The sequence below is a fragment of the Lepus europaeus genome, chromosome 8 (genome assembly GCF_033115175.1).
Source record: "Lepus europaeus isolate LE1 chromosome 8, mLepTim1.pri, whole genome shotgun sequence".
NCBI classification, from domain to species: Eukaryota; Metazoa; Chordata; class Mammalia; order Lagomorpha; family Leporidae; genus Lepus; species Lepus europaeus.
Window position 1 is genome coordinate 78,994,700 of NC_084834.1, and position 16,034 is coordinate 79,010,733.

The 16,034-nt window shown below is 48.0% G+C and overlaps 1 protein-coding gene across 1 annotated transcript in view; it reads left to right on the plus strand.

Moving 5' to 3' along the window:
• Window positions 1-3,744: 3,744 nt before the first annotated feature.
• TSPAN5 (tetraspanin 5) overlaps window positions 3,745-16,034 on the plus strand; it is a 190,184-nt gene continuing 177,894 nt past the window's right edge. Inside the window, exon 1 of the mRNA XM_062199843.1 lies at window positions 3,745-3,956. Within this exon, the coding sequence (XP_062055827.1) occupies window positions 3,876-3,956 (81 nt within the window). The 5' untranslated portion in view covers window positions 3,745-3,875. The remainder of the gene's footprint in view (window positions 3,957-16,034) is intronic.

Sequence of the window (16,034 nt, forward strand, 5' to 3'; positions counted from 1 at the left end):
TTTCCCAACACACTTTGCCTTTTATAAAATGGTAGCCTACCACCTGTTTTGCACCTTTTTTTTCATTCAACAGTATCACCTGGAAACAATTCCATATACAGAAGTACTTCAAAACGTTTGTGAGGAAAAAACTGGAATTAAAAGATAAATTTATTTTGCTGCTAGAAAATTTTGAAATCCATACATAGTTTTTTTTTTCCATAATAAGCATTTTCTGTGAGCTTCTTGAAGACCTCTAGAGTGCCTTTAAAAACTGACATTGTAGTCTGTTCGTACATTGCCACATACCCTTAATGCTCATTATCCTTAACAGCTGTTAAAAGTTTGAGCAAATGATTCATTCATTCCTTAATAAATATTTACCAAGCACCTGGAACATGTGTGGAACACTGGTGATGCTGAGATTACAAAGAGATGAACCACACCCTTGAAGAGTCACAGTGGAGTGGAGGAGACAGGCAGGTAAACAAGTAATTACAGGCAACCTTTTGATACTCACATGGAAGAATGCAGGAGGTGTGTGGGGAACCAAAGACAAGAACAAAAGTGTTGAAGGCTAAGTAAGGGGGGGTGCCTCTGCAGACAAGGGGGAGGGAAGGTGTTCCAGGCAGGAGACCAGGAATGACGGGTGCCAAGGTACTGAAATGGGAGCTCTGTGATCCAGGTGACTACAAGGTGTTGGATGTAACCCCTACTCTTTGTTCTGTAACCTGTGGCCAAGCTTCAACATCAGTAATGCTATGACGTACAACTTGCAGTATGTAACTTTTCCCATATTTTGGAGTATTTCTTTGGCTAGCTTCCCAGAAGTAGAACTGCTGAGTCAAAATGCAGGGAGCCCTCTGACCTGCTACATACAGCCAAAATGCTTTCCAAATGGCCCGTATGATTTCATGAGGATGCTAGCAATGCATGGGCAATCCAGTGCCCATTACCTTTGTATCTGTACCACTGATACTAGTGGATATGTCTATTAGGAGGTTAGATTTCTCCTTGTATGTGTTACTACTTCAGTTTCTTAGGTGCTTTTTCTGTTTATACTCAATCATTGAGATTCTTTGGCTACATGAAATGAGAATTCAACTAATTTCTCCCCTCTTCTCCAAATGTGGTGTCTGAACTTTCCCTTCTGTTCATTTTTCTAAGACTTTTTTAAACATGATTTATTTTATATTGATTTGAAAGAGAGAGGGAGATGAGAGAAAGATCTTCCATCTGTTGGTTCACTCCCCAAATGTCAGCAATAGCTTGAGCCGGGGCAGGCTGGAGCTAGGAGTTAGGAATTCCATCCCTGCACATGGATGCAGAGGCCCAAGCACTCAGGCCATCACCTGCTGCTCTCCCAGGCACATTAGTAGGGAGCTGGAACGGAAGTGGAACAGCCAGGACTCAAACTCCGATATGGGATGCCTGGCTTTGCAAGTGGCAGACTGTGCCACAACGCCAGCCCTTTTTCAAGACATTTATAAGAGCAGTTTTTGGTTCAAAATTGAGAGGAAGACTGTATACTGTGTGATTCCTTATATATGGCATTTTGGAAAAGACAAAACCATGAAGAGAGTAAAACAGTAGTTGGTGGGGAGTGAGGGATGAAATCAGTAGACCTAAGAGGAATTTTAGGGCAGTGAAAATTCTCTGCCGGGTATTTTAATGGTGCGAGCATGCTATAGAATGTGCAACCCTGAGTGACCCCTGATGTCCACAGTGGTTCTCAGGTGATAATAATGTGTCAGTGCTGGCTCCTCAATGCAGTGAATGTACCCTTGTGCTTGAGGGTGGGGGAGGGGTTTGGGAGTGTGGGCACACGGGTAAATGGGATATGTTCATTTTTATTTCAAAGATAAATCACATTTAAGAATCAACTGAGTCATCACTTGGATCTAATTTTTAGCTGTTTTCTGAAATGTGTCACATCAGCTTAAGACAGACCTTTCCTCTGACTTACCCGGTATTCCTGCAGCAACTGTTCTATTTATATATGAAGAATTACAGCACAGCCCGAAAAGGCTTAGGTAAAGCTAGTCCGTGCTTTCCCGTAAAGAGGGAAATCCACCAGTGAAAGCCCTTCCTTTTGAAGGCCATCAGGCAGGAGGTAGATGGTCTGCATTTCAGGTGGCTAGGGGGTACTTTTGAGGAAGAGAGGGTTATTGTATCCAAAGCGCTGAAGTCACTGTTAGTATTGCTTGTGTGGTACCCACCTTGGTGGGTATCCTGTTCATATCTGTGACTTCAATTCAGCCTCTATCACCTTGAAGGCCAAGACCCATCTCAAAGGGTCGTTGATTGCAGGAAAATGCAACTTCTTGCCATGCCAATTTCTATGCCAGTGGCTCTTAAACTCAGCCGGGGAACTTCCTAAACAGGAAGATTTCTGTGTCTGGCATCAGGTTGCACAGGGCGGTGCTGGCATTTTTTCCCTTTCCCATCTCTCTTTCCAGCTGTGTGAAGCGCTTAGAAAAAATACCCATGGATGTTTACAGTTCTGAGCAGCTTCCCCTCTTCTTTCCAGGGAACACTGGTACCCGCTATGCCAGCACCTCAGACAATGTTCCAGGAGGGTGGTGGGTAATGAAGGGACACACCTGCTCAGCTAACTTCCCGCCACACGCTCCATCATATTTCTCAGGGGCCAACACCTTCATGGTTCGTGACCTATAAACCCAATTCAGAATCCCCACAAGACTGTCCCTGGAACCCCTTCTGGATTCCTTCCCAGAGGCAGGAATCGGTCAAGTTCCTTGAGCACCATTCGCCGGGGGCGGGGAGGGCGTCTGCTGTTCCGGTTTGTGCTGTTGCAGCAGACCCCGGGGAGAGGCCCCTAATCCTGGGTCAGGGCTCCTTTGGGCCATTTGTCCCTCGTCGTCCCCATCTCGGGGTGAATGTCCCGTCTCCTCATGCAGGTGGGCCGGACGGGTTGGAGTCACACAGGGAGCTCTTCTTTCACAAGGCCGCTGCGCCCAGATTCTCTCTCCCTTCCCAACACCCTAACCCCGCGCTCCCGGGCTCAGCGAAGTCCACGACCTCGCTCCTCTGCTGCGCAGTGGCCCAGCCTCGCCTCTCGCCACATAGCCCGGGGATACGAGGGGGCGTGAGTGTGGTCACACCCGGAAGGGGTGCAGGCGTCCCTCCATCCAGTGCTGTGTGCAAATGCGGCTGCGACAGGGACTCTCCGCTCATCAATCCCGGCCCCATTCGCCAGGCTGCTTTCCCAAAGAGCGCGCTCGCCGGGCGCCCACCCTCTTGCCTTCCGCGGGCCGCCCATCCCACCTACCCCGCCGCAGGGCTGGCCGGCCGGGGCGCTCGGAGCTGGCCGGAGAAGGGGCGGGGAGCGGTAGAAGGAGGCGGCGGCTACGTGGTGCCACGGCCGCCCGCCCGGGAGCGCCCCAGCCCGTGCGCGCGCGCGCCTCGCCAAGGCTCGGGCGGCGGGCGGCGGGCGGCGGGCGGAGCTGCGGGCGGCGCGGGCGGGGCGAGCGGCGGGCGGGGCGAGGGGCGGGAGGGCGCGCGAGCCGCGTCTCCGCCAGCATCTGCCGCGGCCGCGTTTGCCCGGAGCCCGGGGACGGACCTCCGCACCCGACCGCCTGGCGCGCGGACGCAGGCGCTCGCCTTGTGGACGCGGCCAGCCTCGGGCGCCTCGGGCTTGCTGCGCGCGGCTGCTTCGCCCGCTCGCCGCGAACCCGGCTCTGGCGGCCTCGGCGCGCGAGCCGCTGGAGGTGCGGGAGCCGCTCTCCTGCTGCCGGTCCCCGCACGGCTGAGCCCGGGCCGCCCGCGCCGCGGCCCCGAGCCCCCGCTCCCTGCCTGCCGGGCCGCTCCGAGCAACGGTGCTCCGGGGCTCCAAAGTCGGGCAGCCGGGGCAAGTGTCTTCATGAACCCAGAGGATGTCCGGGAAGCACTACAAGGGTCCTGAAGTCAGTTGTTGCATCAAGTACTTCATTTTTGGCTTCAATGTCATATTCTGGGTAAGTTGGAGCGCTCCTGGGATTCCAACTACTGTGGCTGATGGGTTTCGCGGCGATTTCCCCCGAGCTGCTCGCCGCCTTTACTTTTCGCAGCCCTGGGGGCGCTTGCCCGAGCCGGGGACAGGCATTAGCCTTCCGCCTTCCCAGTGTGCGCGTCGGAGAGGGACGCGTTTAATCCTTCCTGGGAATGGGAAGAGGGGAAAAGAAAAAAAAAAAAAACTGAGCCGGGAAGGGGGCACCCAGGCCGTGGGGGGGTGGCTTTTTAAAGAACGATCACAGGGCTGCAGATGAGAGGAAGGGCTGTGCAGTTTGAGAAATGAGCAGCCACACGAATCGGATTCGCTCCCCGTGGGATACGGATGTCGGGCAGAGCGTGGTGTCATAATGGGGGAGGCTCACCGGGCAGAGCCGGCCCGGGGGTCCACCTTCTCGCTGGGCTCTGATTGGCCGAGGGCTGGGCTCCGTGTTTCCGCGGCTGGTCTGTGCCATGCTCAGCGTGTGTCTCCTTGCACCATCTCGGGCTTTGTGTGGGATGCAGATGCCGTGGTGTGTAGGGCTCTGGACGGTGCACGTAAATAACGCCTCCTGCGCGCTCTTGCCCCTCGGCTGGGAAGCGGTCTTTTGCGTAATGGACTGACCGGCCAGTGGGCTTGCGGGGAGCAGGGACTGATTTCTATATATATCATCGTCGGCATCATAACAAGTCCTCGGCCACAGACGCTTCCTTGGGCTCGCGCCTCACGCCCTCCTTTTTAGAGGAGTGACACGGAGCCGGCCTTTTTTTTTTTTTTTTTTTTTTTTCCTGGAGGTTGGGGGACCTTGGGGAGATGCAGCAGAAGAGGTGTGCGAGATTCGGTTTCTGGGAGGCACGGGGAGAGCGGATGTTTGAACGCCAGACCAGAGCCCTGCTCGGCTTGGCGCTACCTTGTGCTGGGCACCTATTGTAATGAGGCTGGGACGCCTACTCTTTTGTTTTGTTTTGATTCTTTCTCCTGATCTCGCAAACGTGTTCAGCAACCAGACAAAGAGTTCTGTAGGACTAGGGGGAAACGCTGGCTGGAAGACCGTGTTGTTGTTCCTCGCTGGATCATCCCGTGCCATCCTCTCCTCCCTGGGCAGCACCCCCTCCCCGGGTGGGGGGAGGTAAAGATGGTGTCCCTCGGGGTGGAGGGGGGTTCTCCAAGTTGCCCTCCCTTGTGAGGTGAACAATGATCCAACTGCGCGGTTGAAAATAAGCCACAGCAGCCTGAACACACGGTGTATTTAGTGTGGATTCTCCTTGAATTTGAGCTGTTTGCTGTAAATATACGCATCTGTGAGAGTAGTCGTCTCCACAGTTCTTTATGTATGTGCACACACACGCACACACACACATTTCCTACCATATTGTACCAGATTGTTTTATTTTTTCTCCAGGAGCGTCTTGCATTGGTCACACATGTTTTGTGAGAGGCAATGGAAGGGATTGGAGCCCAGTTTGTGTGTAGGCATGGTCTGTCCTCTGGACTCAGAAATGAGGAGGGGCGGTGGGAGTAGGTATCCTATCCAGTCTTTCACAGGCAGTTTGATTTTTTGCCAGTGATTATATGTGATTCCTGTGACACTCTTCTCTATCTCTACTTCTTCCCGGATCCAGACCCTCGCCCTTTCGGGAAATGTTTGTAAGTGGTGGGTACATTTCTGAGGTATCATGGCTTTTTTTTTTTTTTTTTTTTTTTTTGAACTTGGAAGTTGGTGACTTTGAGAGGCAGAGGCTACTGAGTTGGGATTGGCCCTTTTTGGGGTAATGACTCCAGGCCTCTTGCTTCTACTTGAACACTTAACAAAGTTGCGCATTTCAGCTGCCAGGCAACAAAAAGCACCCAGGGGGGCTTTCTGTGCAGTTTCATAGCAGAGACTAGCACAGAAATAAAAGGATATGGGCCCGTTCTGCCGCCAGGTTGGTGTCATTTTGTAAAGTGCACAGGGGCAAATGTAGCCCTTTCTCCACATTAGGTTGCTGCAGAGCCTTTGGAGTTGTGGAAGGCTCTGAAGAATCGCATGGTGTTGCATGGAGAGTTCCAGAATGTGTTGGCAGATGGCGAAAGTCTTCACAGGGGCAGATGGAACTTTTATGGGAAGCCTGGGAAAAGAGCAAGGCTGGGGAACTAAACCAGCCACCTCAGGTGCTGACTTTATGCGGGACCCCATCCTTTTACCCCGCTTTGTACACACCCTCCCCCTCCTTTCTGTACCTAAAGCCTCTCTTTCAGATACCCCCTCATACCTCTCCTTTTCTTCTCCCTGCCCTCAAATTACCCCACATCTAAATTTCCCAGGTTATCCATGCCGTGGTCTCTAGTGCTGATCAGCAGGAAAACAGCTGTGTTATCTGGTTAAGGCAATTCAGACTAAGGTGTTAGTGACTGAAGAATTGGGGTCAAGAACTTGGTTACCTGCTTCTGCAGAGCTGCAAACCTCTGCTCTCTACAGAGTTACCACCTGCCTGTGATTGTCAAAAACGGCAGGATTGGTGCTGCTCCCATACAGGTGCCAAGAGAGATTGCTAACAGAGACTATGGTTTTATTCTCACACTGAACTGTTGGAATACATTTGAGATACACTGAAGATGCTGGGAGAGATAGTTCTGGTAAGTTCTGATAAAATACCATGGAACATATGGCGGCACCAGCCCTAGGGGTTTGGTTGCCTCACTGAGCAGCAGTTTGTGCGGCAGTTAATTGCCCTGGGCGTCTGTTCTCAGCTGTGAAAAAGGAGGAGCTGGACGAGTTGCAGACTTCTTCTCGGCTCTGGACAAAGACTGGGTCTGTCTGGTTTTGATACTCTGGGGAAGAAAAATACAAGAGATGAGCATTAATATAGAATGGAAATAGCAGATACTGGGCCTCTTTCAAAATTAGACTCTCTCTCTTATTGAGACTTCCAAGACCCAACTTCATTACTGTGGTTTATTCTCCAAGATACTTTGTTTCAAAAAGCTTTCACTGATTTCTTCTTGCCCTTTCAATGGGTAGGGTATGGTATGGTATGCATGCTTCTCTCCCCATGATGAATGTGATCTAAGTGTATTTTTATCATTAGGATTACACTTTCGTGTGTAAGATCCAAATCCTTTTGTACAACACTTGTAATGGTATTCTGAGTAGCAACGTCAAAAACTTCTACAGATTCCTTTCTCATTAGTTATCATGAGATGGTGGGGAAGGCCTTGTTTTCCCTATTTTTTTTTTTTTTTACCAAAACAACTCAAGAGAGAGGGAACTGATTTTATTGCGGGTGTCTCCATGCCAGGACGTTTCCTAGAAACCCTAAGACTACTCAGGAGTAGAGAAGGGAGGAGAGAGTTTTACTTTAAGATCTATCCTTTTGGGTCTTGAATCCTCACATCCCATCACCCACCATTAATAGATGTTTAGCTCAGGACTCTTGGAGTCTGGCTCTGATACTTTGCTCTTTCTAGACAAGTCAGCTGATCCCAGGATTCTCGCTACTTTATTGCTGCATAACAAGCAACCCCAAAACTTTATATCACAGCTCACAGTTCTGCGACTTGACCAGGCTCATGTGGAGGATCCTCACTTGGGGTTTCCTGTGCAATTGCAGTGCAATGTGGCCAGAGTTGGAGTTATCTCCGAGTTCCCTGGGGCCAGATGTGCACTCCTGCGACTGGCAGCCGATGTCTACTGACAGCTCAGCCAGCCTTGTTGGATGGAGCGCCTGCATCTGCCGCCTCCTTGTCTCTGACACTGGAAGAAGCAACTTCCAGGCGGAAGTTATACCTGGATCTGGCACAGTGTCAGTTTCATCTGTTCTGTTGATTAAAACTGATCAGTTTCAAGGTGGGAAATGTCAAGGTTATGTTATAGCAGAAGGTGATGTAGATCATGACCATTTTTGGAAAATACAGTCTGGTACATTGATTTTTTTTCTAAAGGAGGGATGGCATTATGTAATGGAGTTGTAGTTTCAAGGATTCCTCCTTATTTAGCAAAGGGTGGATCTCATGATTGTTATTATCCTCAGATGCCACACTGTTTCCATCCTGGGTGTGGAACTCCAAGGAGGCCTCAGGCCTCATTACTGCCAGGTGATGCAAATGCCCTTCAGCTCTGCCAAGCAGACAAGGCAGATGGATTGAATAGGTTTTATCATGACTTAGGAAAAAACACGCATGGATCAGTGGAAGCCTTGATTGACTTGGGAGAAGGAAGTACTTTTTCTGTTCTTTTTGCTGTAGAAGGATTAGAACAGCCTTGGAATACTTGAGGCCAAATTTCCCTTTAGATACGCTTTCAGATATTACACTGTGTCTTCCACTGGAGGTTCATCCAGGGTTGATGGCAGGATGTTGCTTCTAATTTACTTCCTTGGGGCTTGAAATCAGCAAGGAGCGAGATTTAGGGAACCTTGGGGGGGCATCAAGTCGGAAGCCTTATCTTATGATTCAGTATAAATTGCAAGATGTTCTGGGATGATGATACATCAGCAGTTTATAAGTCATAATTTTTGTTTTAATTTGCTAGACATCTGTTAGCTTCGATGGCAACCATATGGGAGTCTAAACTGCCTTTTGAATTACAGGGAGATGGTAGAAAGAAAGCTAAATATGGTTATGAAAGTGTCATGTGGAAAAAAAAAGCTTAAGAAAGGTGTACAATCTCTGGGGAGGCCGTTGAATGCCGACTTTCTTGCTCTGGCCTCTGTGGGTCGGGAAGAAGGCGCTGAACATTCTCACTTGTTAATTGAAAAGAAGCCAATGGGGAAAAGCTGGAAAGTCAAATAATGTTCCACCCACCATAAAATTGCCAAGGTGAGCTCATGGAACTGGATCACTTGGCCCTAATGTCCACAATAATAGGAACTTCCTGGCAAAAGGCAAAGCTATGTGCATTTTTAACAGAGCTCTACCAAGTTTATGGATTATGTGTTTCTTACAAGCATCTTAAAGTCTCACAGTCATATAATGATATTTTTTGTGAGAGGTGAAGAAATTGGAGTACAGAGACTTGGAATGACTTTTGAGATACTGATGAGCATCAGGGTTTGCTTTAGGATTAGGTCTCTTCTGTAACTATAGCCCTAGCTTCTTGGTTGGGATCTTATTTTAGAAGATGCTTGATATTCTAAAATAAAACATCAAGTAAGTCATTTACATCTGTTCATAATTGAAAAGTGATAAAGTTTTTGCATATGCCACAATTAACACCACCCACAAGTTACAGAAACGTTAGGATGGAGATGTTCTTAGAGATATGATAGAATAAAAGTTAGTATGTACTATACTGAAAATGTATAAATGAAAAGGGGGTATTAAAGACAGCATGGCTGAGTCATATGTTTCTGTCCGTACTCTGGTGACTGTCTGTCTGAAAATTTCTAACTTCAGGGCTCTGAATCATCTGCTCAACTGGACTGTAAGGGCCTCAAGTGTGGGGATTGTGTGTCTGTCTTGTTTGTAAGCCCGGTGCCTTGCAGATTGTCTGAAACACTGTAGGTGTCTAATAAATGTTGAAGGAGCAAATTACAGACACGATGGAAAGTACGGGGGAGTCATCTTGAACCTCCTAGCTGGTGAAGCCATTTCCTCTGTAACATCCTGCCAACCTCTCTCCCGGGAGCTGTCATGCTCCTAATTTACTGTTGTTGATTTTCTTGTTTTTATTTTGGAACAGTCTCAAACCCACAGAAAAATTGCAGTGGTACAAAGAACTTGTTTTTATCCTGTAGCACTTGAGGAAAAAGTTGCTGGCATGATGGACATCACACAAACGTTTCCGTGTCTATATCCTGTAAACTAGGTGGTGCTCTTAGATAACCACAACACAGCCGTCAAAGCCAGGAAATCACCATTGAGACATCAGCCACATCCATTCCATAGGCCTCATTTGAGTTTCCCAGTTATTCCTATTGTGTTTTTGAAACCAGGTCAGAATCCAGGTCAGAACCACACATTATGTTTCGTTCTATCTTTTTAGTCTGTGTCAGCCCCTTGCTGTCATGGTCTTGACACATTTGAAGAGTATGAGCTAGTTCTTTTGTCCCTCGATTTGAGCTTGTCTGCCACTTCCTGAAGCTTCGATTCAAACTGTGTCTCTCTGGCAGCAACAGCACATAGTGGTGTTGGGTTCTCCCCAACGTATCCCATCAGAGGGCACTGATTTCTCTCTATCCCGGTTACTACTGACACATGACCCCCATCCAATCATCCAATCTGTAGGACTCGTGAGGATGGTTGCTTGGTTGAGGCATTGGCTGCCAAGCTTCTCCACCATACGGTCACTCTTGTCTCTCTGGAGACTTGTAAATGCTTTGTGACAAGTTATGTCAAGACTGTGTCAACAGCCCATTCGTCCTTAGATTTTCAACTAATGACATCAGTGGGAATGGACAGCCTCCTTGTCTCCTGTGTGTTAGTCTGTGTGTTAGTCAGCTACGTTGATGAAGCGGGTTGTGGGTCTGGCCAGTGGCAGTCCTTCCATGCTGACTGTGTGCCTTTTGACTCCCATCCGTATCTGAGGACTTCCTTGCTTTCTGGCAGAACAAGTTGTTCCAGGCTCATCTTGTAATTTCCCTAGGTCGTTGTTTAGCATCAGTCATTTCTCCAAGGAGCCTTGGTTCTTTGAAAATAGTAATTAGAAGCCAAGATCTGGTTGCTTGGTGTGCTCTTTGCTGCTAGAGTGTCACTGTCTGGGTTTTCTCACTGGACAGAACTATGGAGTGAGTATGTATGTGTATATGAGTATTCACGTTTGCATCTCTGGTTCTGTATCTGCCTATGTGTCTTAAAGCATGAGTTCACAGTGATACCTCATATTCTTAATTGATATCAAAGGGTTTATTACAGTTTTTTCCCCTTTCCTTATTTGTAACTGCCTTCCTTGACAGTGGAATTCTTAGTTTGCATTAATCTTTGAAAAAAAAATTTTTAAAATAAATTTGAGAGACGGAAATCCCCAGGCTGCCGGTTCACTTCCCAAATGCCCACAGTGGCTGGTGCTGGAGGAGGCTGAAGCTAGGAACAAGGAACTCAATCCAGGTCTCCCATGTGAGTGGCAGGGACCCAACTACTTGAGCCATCACTGCTGCCTATTAGGGTCTGCATCAACAGGAAGCTGGAATTGGGAGCCTGCGCTGGGCCTCGAACCTAGGCACATGGACATCCCAACCAGTGCCTTAGGCCAAATGCCTGCCTCTTCCGTGATTCGTAACAACTTACTTCATTAATCTCCCCGTAGCACCTTGCCCTTCCTTCTGCGGTTGTCTGACATTTCTGCCTGCAGAGATGCCAGAGCCTCACAGCCCCGTGAGGTCTCCTTTCTCACTTGGTTACTCTGCTCTGGGCGTCCCGAGCATGGCTCCCGGTCTGTCCTGGCACAGAGGCCTGCCTCCCTTGGTCCCACCTAAATGGCCTTAGAATGGAAAGTCTCAGGAAGGAGAAGGGGAAGGGCCTAAGTTACTCTTGAGTGATGTAAAGTAAGACTGACCTCCCTTCCCCATTGTCCTTTGTATTTAAAGTTAGCCGTTATGTCACTCCTGACCTTCTGTTTTCCATCTTTAAGAGCTCCTGGTTTGTCCGTGGGTTCTTTATATACTGTCTCCAGATTGTTTTTTGCCCTGGTCCTGGTGCTTTGCCTGTGGTCCCACTTGGCTGCACCGCCATTAAGGTAGCAACCAGAATGGAAGACATTTTTCACAGGCTCATCCCAATATCCAGAGTGCAGCGGGCTGTTACTCTCCAATTCTCTGATCATTTTCTAGGCAGTGCTGGGCCTGAGGCAGGGACCGCTGCTGTCACCTGGATTCCACTTGGAGTAAATCACTCTCACAGATTAGAGAACGGTGCTCAGTTGCTCACCTATGAAACTGGGAAAATAATTTAGTGTCCAGTACTAAATGAGATCCTACATATGAAAGTGCCTGGTAAAAGGTAAACTCTCCATGCAAATATTAGTTATTAACTCAGGCCAAACTGCACATGGCTTCCGCTGGTTGCCAGGAACATTGCTGGCTGGGGTTGCTCAGACTAAATTTCTAGTGAAATGAAACCTCACCTCTTTTCGAGTGGGCGTCTGTTATGCTCATCTCCCTAGGCTTAGTGCTAATCAGATGCCCTAACCCTTCAGTTAATTACACGAGTTTAGATTTAGTATCATGTATTTCTTCACTTAATTGCCTTGCTGTGGTCAAATGGTTTCCAAACTGTGCTGCTGACAATGCTAGGCTTCCTTGAGGTGTGAGTGGGTGGGCTTGGGGGTGTGTGGGTGAGAGTGCGGAGCAGATAGATTTCTGACCGCGCCTCTGGAGAAGTCAGACCATTAAGTTTGATCTTTTGGGATACCATGAAGAATTTTGCTTGAAAAAAGAGATCTGCTTACTTTTTTTTTTTTTTTTAATAAAGAAAACCATTTATTTGAAGAGGAAGAGAGAGAGAGAAAGGACAGTAGGGAAGGAAGGAAGGAGGGAAGGGGAGGGAGGGAGAGATCTTCCATCTACTGGTTCACTCCTTTTTATTAACTTTTTAAAAAAGATTTATTTATTTGAAAGGCAGAGTTACATAGAGGCAGAGAGAGAGGTGTTGCATCTGCTTGTTCACTCCCCAAATGGCTGCAATGGCTGGAGCTGGGCCAATCCAAAGCTAGGAGCCAGCAGCTTCCTTTGGGTCTCCCATGTGGGTGAAGGGGTCCAAGGATTTGGGCCATCTTCTGCTGCTTTCCCAGGCCGTAGCAGAGAGCGGGACCAGCGCGTCTTGAACTGGAGCCCATATGGGATGCCAGCACTGCAGGTGGCGGCTTTACCCATTATGCCGGCCCCTGGTTCACTCCTTAAATGCCTGCAACAGCTGAGGGTGGGCCAGGTCAAAGCCAGGAGCTCGTGTGAGTAGCAGGAACATTGGTGCCGTCGTGTGCTGCCTCTTAGATTGCATTAGCAAGAAGCTTGGTCCAAATAGGAGCCAGGACTTGAACCCTGGGACTCTGATATGGGATGTGGGCATGCCAAGCAGAACTTAACTGCTGTGCCAGGCCCATTCCCAGATGTTTTTAAATCTTGATGGACAAGGTATTGTTTGAAATTGCTCCTTGTATGCGTTTTTAGCTCTCATGTGTATTTGTGCATGAAAGTCCCCCTCACTAACTGTGGGTGACTTCTGAAGGTCTAGTTGATACTTCACCCCTTTATAGATATAGCAACTTGATTAGTAAGTTAGGAAACTTAAGTCTTCCCACTGGGAGGTCTGATTCTGTACATTCATCCAGGATGGGATAAGTGGGATTAGTAATTAAAAAAAAAAAAAAAATCCTGCAGTGGCTGGCCTTGTGGTGCACTGTGTTAAGCTGCAGCTTGTGTTGCTGGCATCTCATGTTTGAATGCCTGTTGGAGTCCTGGCTGCTCCTCTTCTGATCCAGCTCCTTGCTTGCACTTGGGAAACCAGCAGAAGATGGCCCCAGTACTTGGACTTCTGCAGCCCACATGGGAGACCCAGGAGTTCTGGGCTTCTGGCTTTGGCCTGGTCTAGCCCCAGCTGTTGTAGCCATTTGGGGAGTGAACCAGCAGATGGAAGATCTCTCTCTTTCTGTCACATTGCCTTTCAAATAAATACAGTGAATTTTTAAAAGAAAAATTGCAGTGATTGTGTCGCTTAGTGCAGGTTGAGCAGCTCTGGCTTTCTGTCTGGGGAAGACACAGCTTCTCTACCCTGTGGCTTTTGGGAGGTGGCACAGAGTGGTGAATGACTTCACAGTACTTGAAGCTACTGCTCTCAGCTTACAAGAAAAAAAATTAGCCTATTTCATCCCTCATGGGATTTTTTTTTATTAATCTCCAAATGCCAGTTTGTTTTTGAATGTGAAAGCTCTAAAAATGAAAAAAATCTCTTTAAAGAGTGCTTCTTGCACTGCAATTAGTATGCGAACAATTAGCATCATCTAGGGATGGAAGCTTGTTATTTATTTGACAGGCACAATGGAAGAACTCAGCGTTTTGTTCCTTTGCCCCAGTTGTCTGGGACTGTTCTGTGTCGTCAGCTGGATCTAACTGCAGACCCTGCCTTAACCACAGCAAACCAGCCTCCCCTTCAGAAAACCAAGCCCCCTCCCCACTGTGGCTCTTCCTTCTAGCCTCTGTTAGATTGGGCCTCCTGCTTGGCCTCCAACCCTGGCTCCGCCTTTGCCAGGAGAGAACTTGTTGTCTGCAGCTCAGTCCATCTGGCAGTTTTTTGGAGCTGTTGCTGGAGTGCCGGGAAGGGACATTTCTTCTCCCAGATCCCAAGTTGCAGCACTGTCCCGGAGGCAGCTGGTAGCAAAGCCCACATGGAAGACTCAAATGTGATGTTGGCAGTTTTCTTTAGGAAGAAGTTTCAATGTAGAATATTCAGAGCATGCTTAATGAGTTTCGCCCATTATTTTCCTTTCCTCTCCCTCTTCCTCTTATCCATTGTTATTTTTTTTAAGATTTATTTTATTTATTTGAAAGAGTTAGAGGGGGAAGCTGGCATGGGGGAGAGACATAGAGAGGGAGAGGGAGGGAGGGAGAGAGAGAGAGCTCAAGCAAGCAAGCGTGCGAGCAAGCAAGCAAGCGTGCCAGCTTCCATCCGCTGGTTCACTTCCCAGTTGGCGCCGGCATCCCACATGGGCAGCGATTCTAGCCCTAGCTGAGCCTATTCTGATCAGTTCTCTGCCATGGCCTGGGAAAGCAGTAGAAGGTGGCCCAAGTGCTTGGGCCCCTACATCCACGCAGGAGACCTGGAAGAAGCCCTGGCTTCTAGCTTTGGATCGGCTCAGCTGCGGCCATTGCAGCCATTTGGGGAGTGAACCAGTGGATGGAAGACTTGTTTCTCTGTCTCTCTCTCTCTCTCACTGTCTATAACTCTACCTCTCAAATAAATAAATAAAATCTTAAAAAAAAAAAAAAAAGCAAGAAACAAGATGCCTGCATCCCATATCAGAGTGCCTGGGTTTGAGTTTTGCCTGTGCTGCCAATTCCAGGTTTCTGCTAATACACACCTTGGAGGCAGCAGTTGATGGCTCAACTACATGGATCCTTGCCACCCATGTGGGAGACCTGGTTTGACTTCCTAGGTTCTGGCTTTGGCTTGGCCCAGCTCTGGCTGTTGCACTGGGAGTGGACCAACAGTTGGGAGTTCTGTCGTTTGTCTCTGTGTGTTTCTTGGCCTCTCATATAAGTAAATAAAAACTTAAAAACAATTTAAAGCCAAAAAACTTCACGGTAATGATATCCATAGGAACATAAAAGATTAACTATGGATTGGCAGGCATCATTTTCCAGTACTATAACTCCCAAGCTCAGTAATAATTGTTTGGAAGTGGATGGCAGAACGGTTTGTCTCCCCTCATTGAAAAGGCACGGTGATGCTCCATACCTCTCCAGTGACTGTTTACTGTTAGATATGTACTGCAAGACATGGGGATCTTTCTCCTTGTTGAGATTTTTTTTTTTCTAAGTTGTGCTTGGCACTAAGGCTTGAGTTTCTAAAAATCTGGAGGGAACAGCTGGTGCTCTAATAAATATTCAGGCCAGCTATTTTAATGCGTTGTACTCAATTAAGTAGTCCTAATAAAAGAGGAATACTTGACCTAAGCAAATTTCTCAAAGTATAATATTTTGCCGCCAACAAAAATTTCCCCAGTGTTAAATTTCCCCCCAAACAGCCTTAAAACTTTATTCTGCCAAGTAAGTAGTTCTAATCACTGTGGAGGCATCTGTTGCCAACAGTCGGTTCTCCTGGTTCTGGATATGGTCTTATCTCTATGGCCCAGCCCTGTAACTGATAAAGACACCACAGGTCATTGACCTTTTAGAAGAAGTCTCTATATGGTACGATATTAGACAGTGGGAGAGATGCGTGCTCACTTGGGCATCCCTGTGCTGTGGGTCGGAAGGCAGGCAGCAGGGTCTGTTGTGAAGTGGTGTGGACCATGCATCCTGCTCCTGAGTGCTGCTTACCTCCTTACCTACCAAGAGGCATGCTCAGTAATAGGATCGGTATTATTAATGGCAGTATTCAGGTCTAACATCTGTCTCAGAGTCATGAGGATCAGAGGAGTTCATATGTATAAACT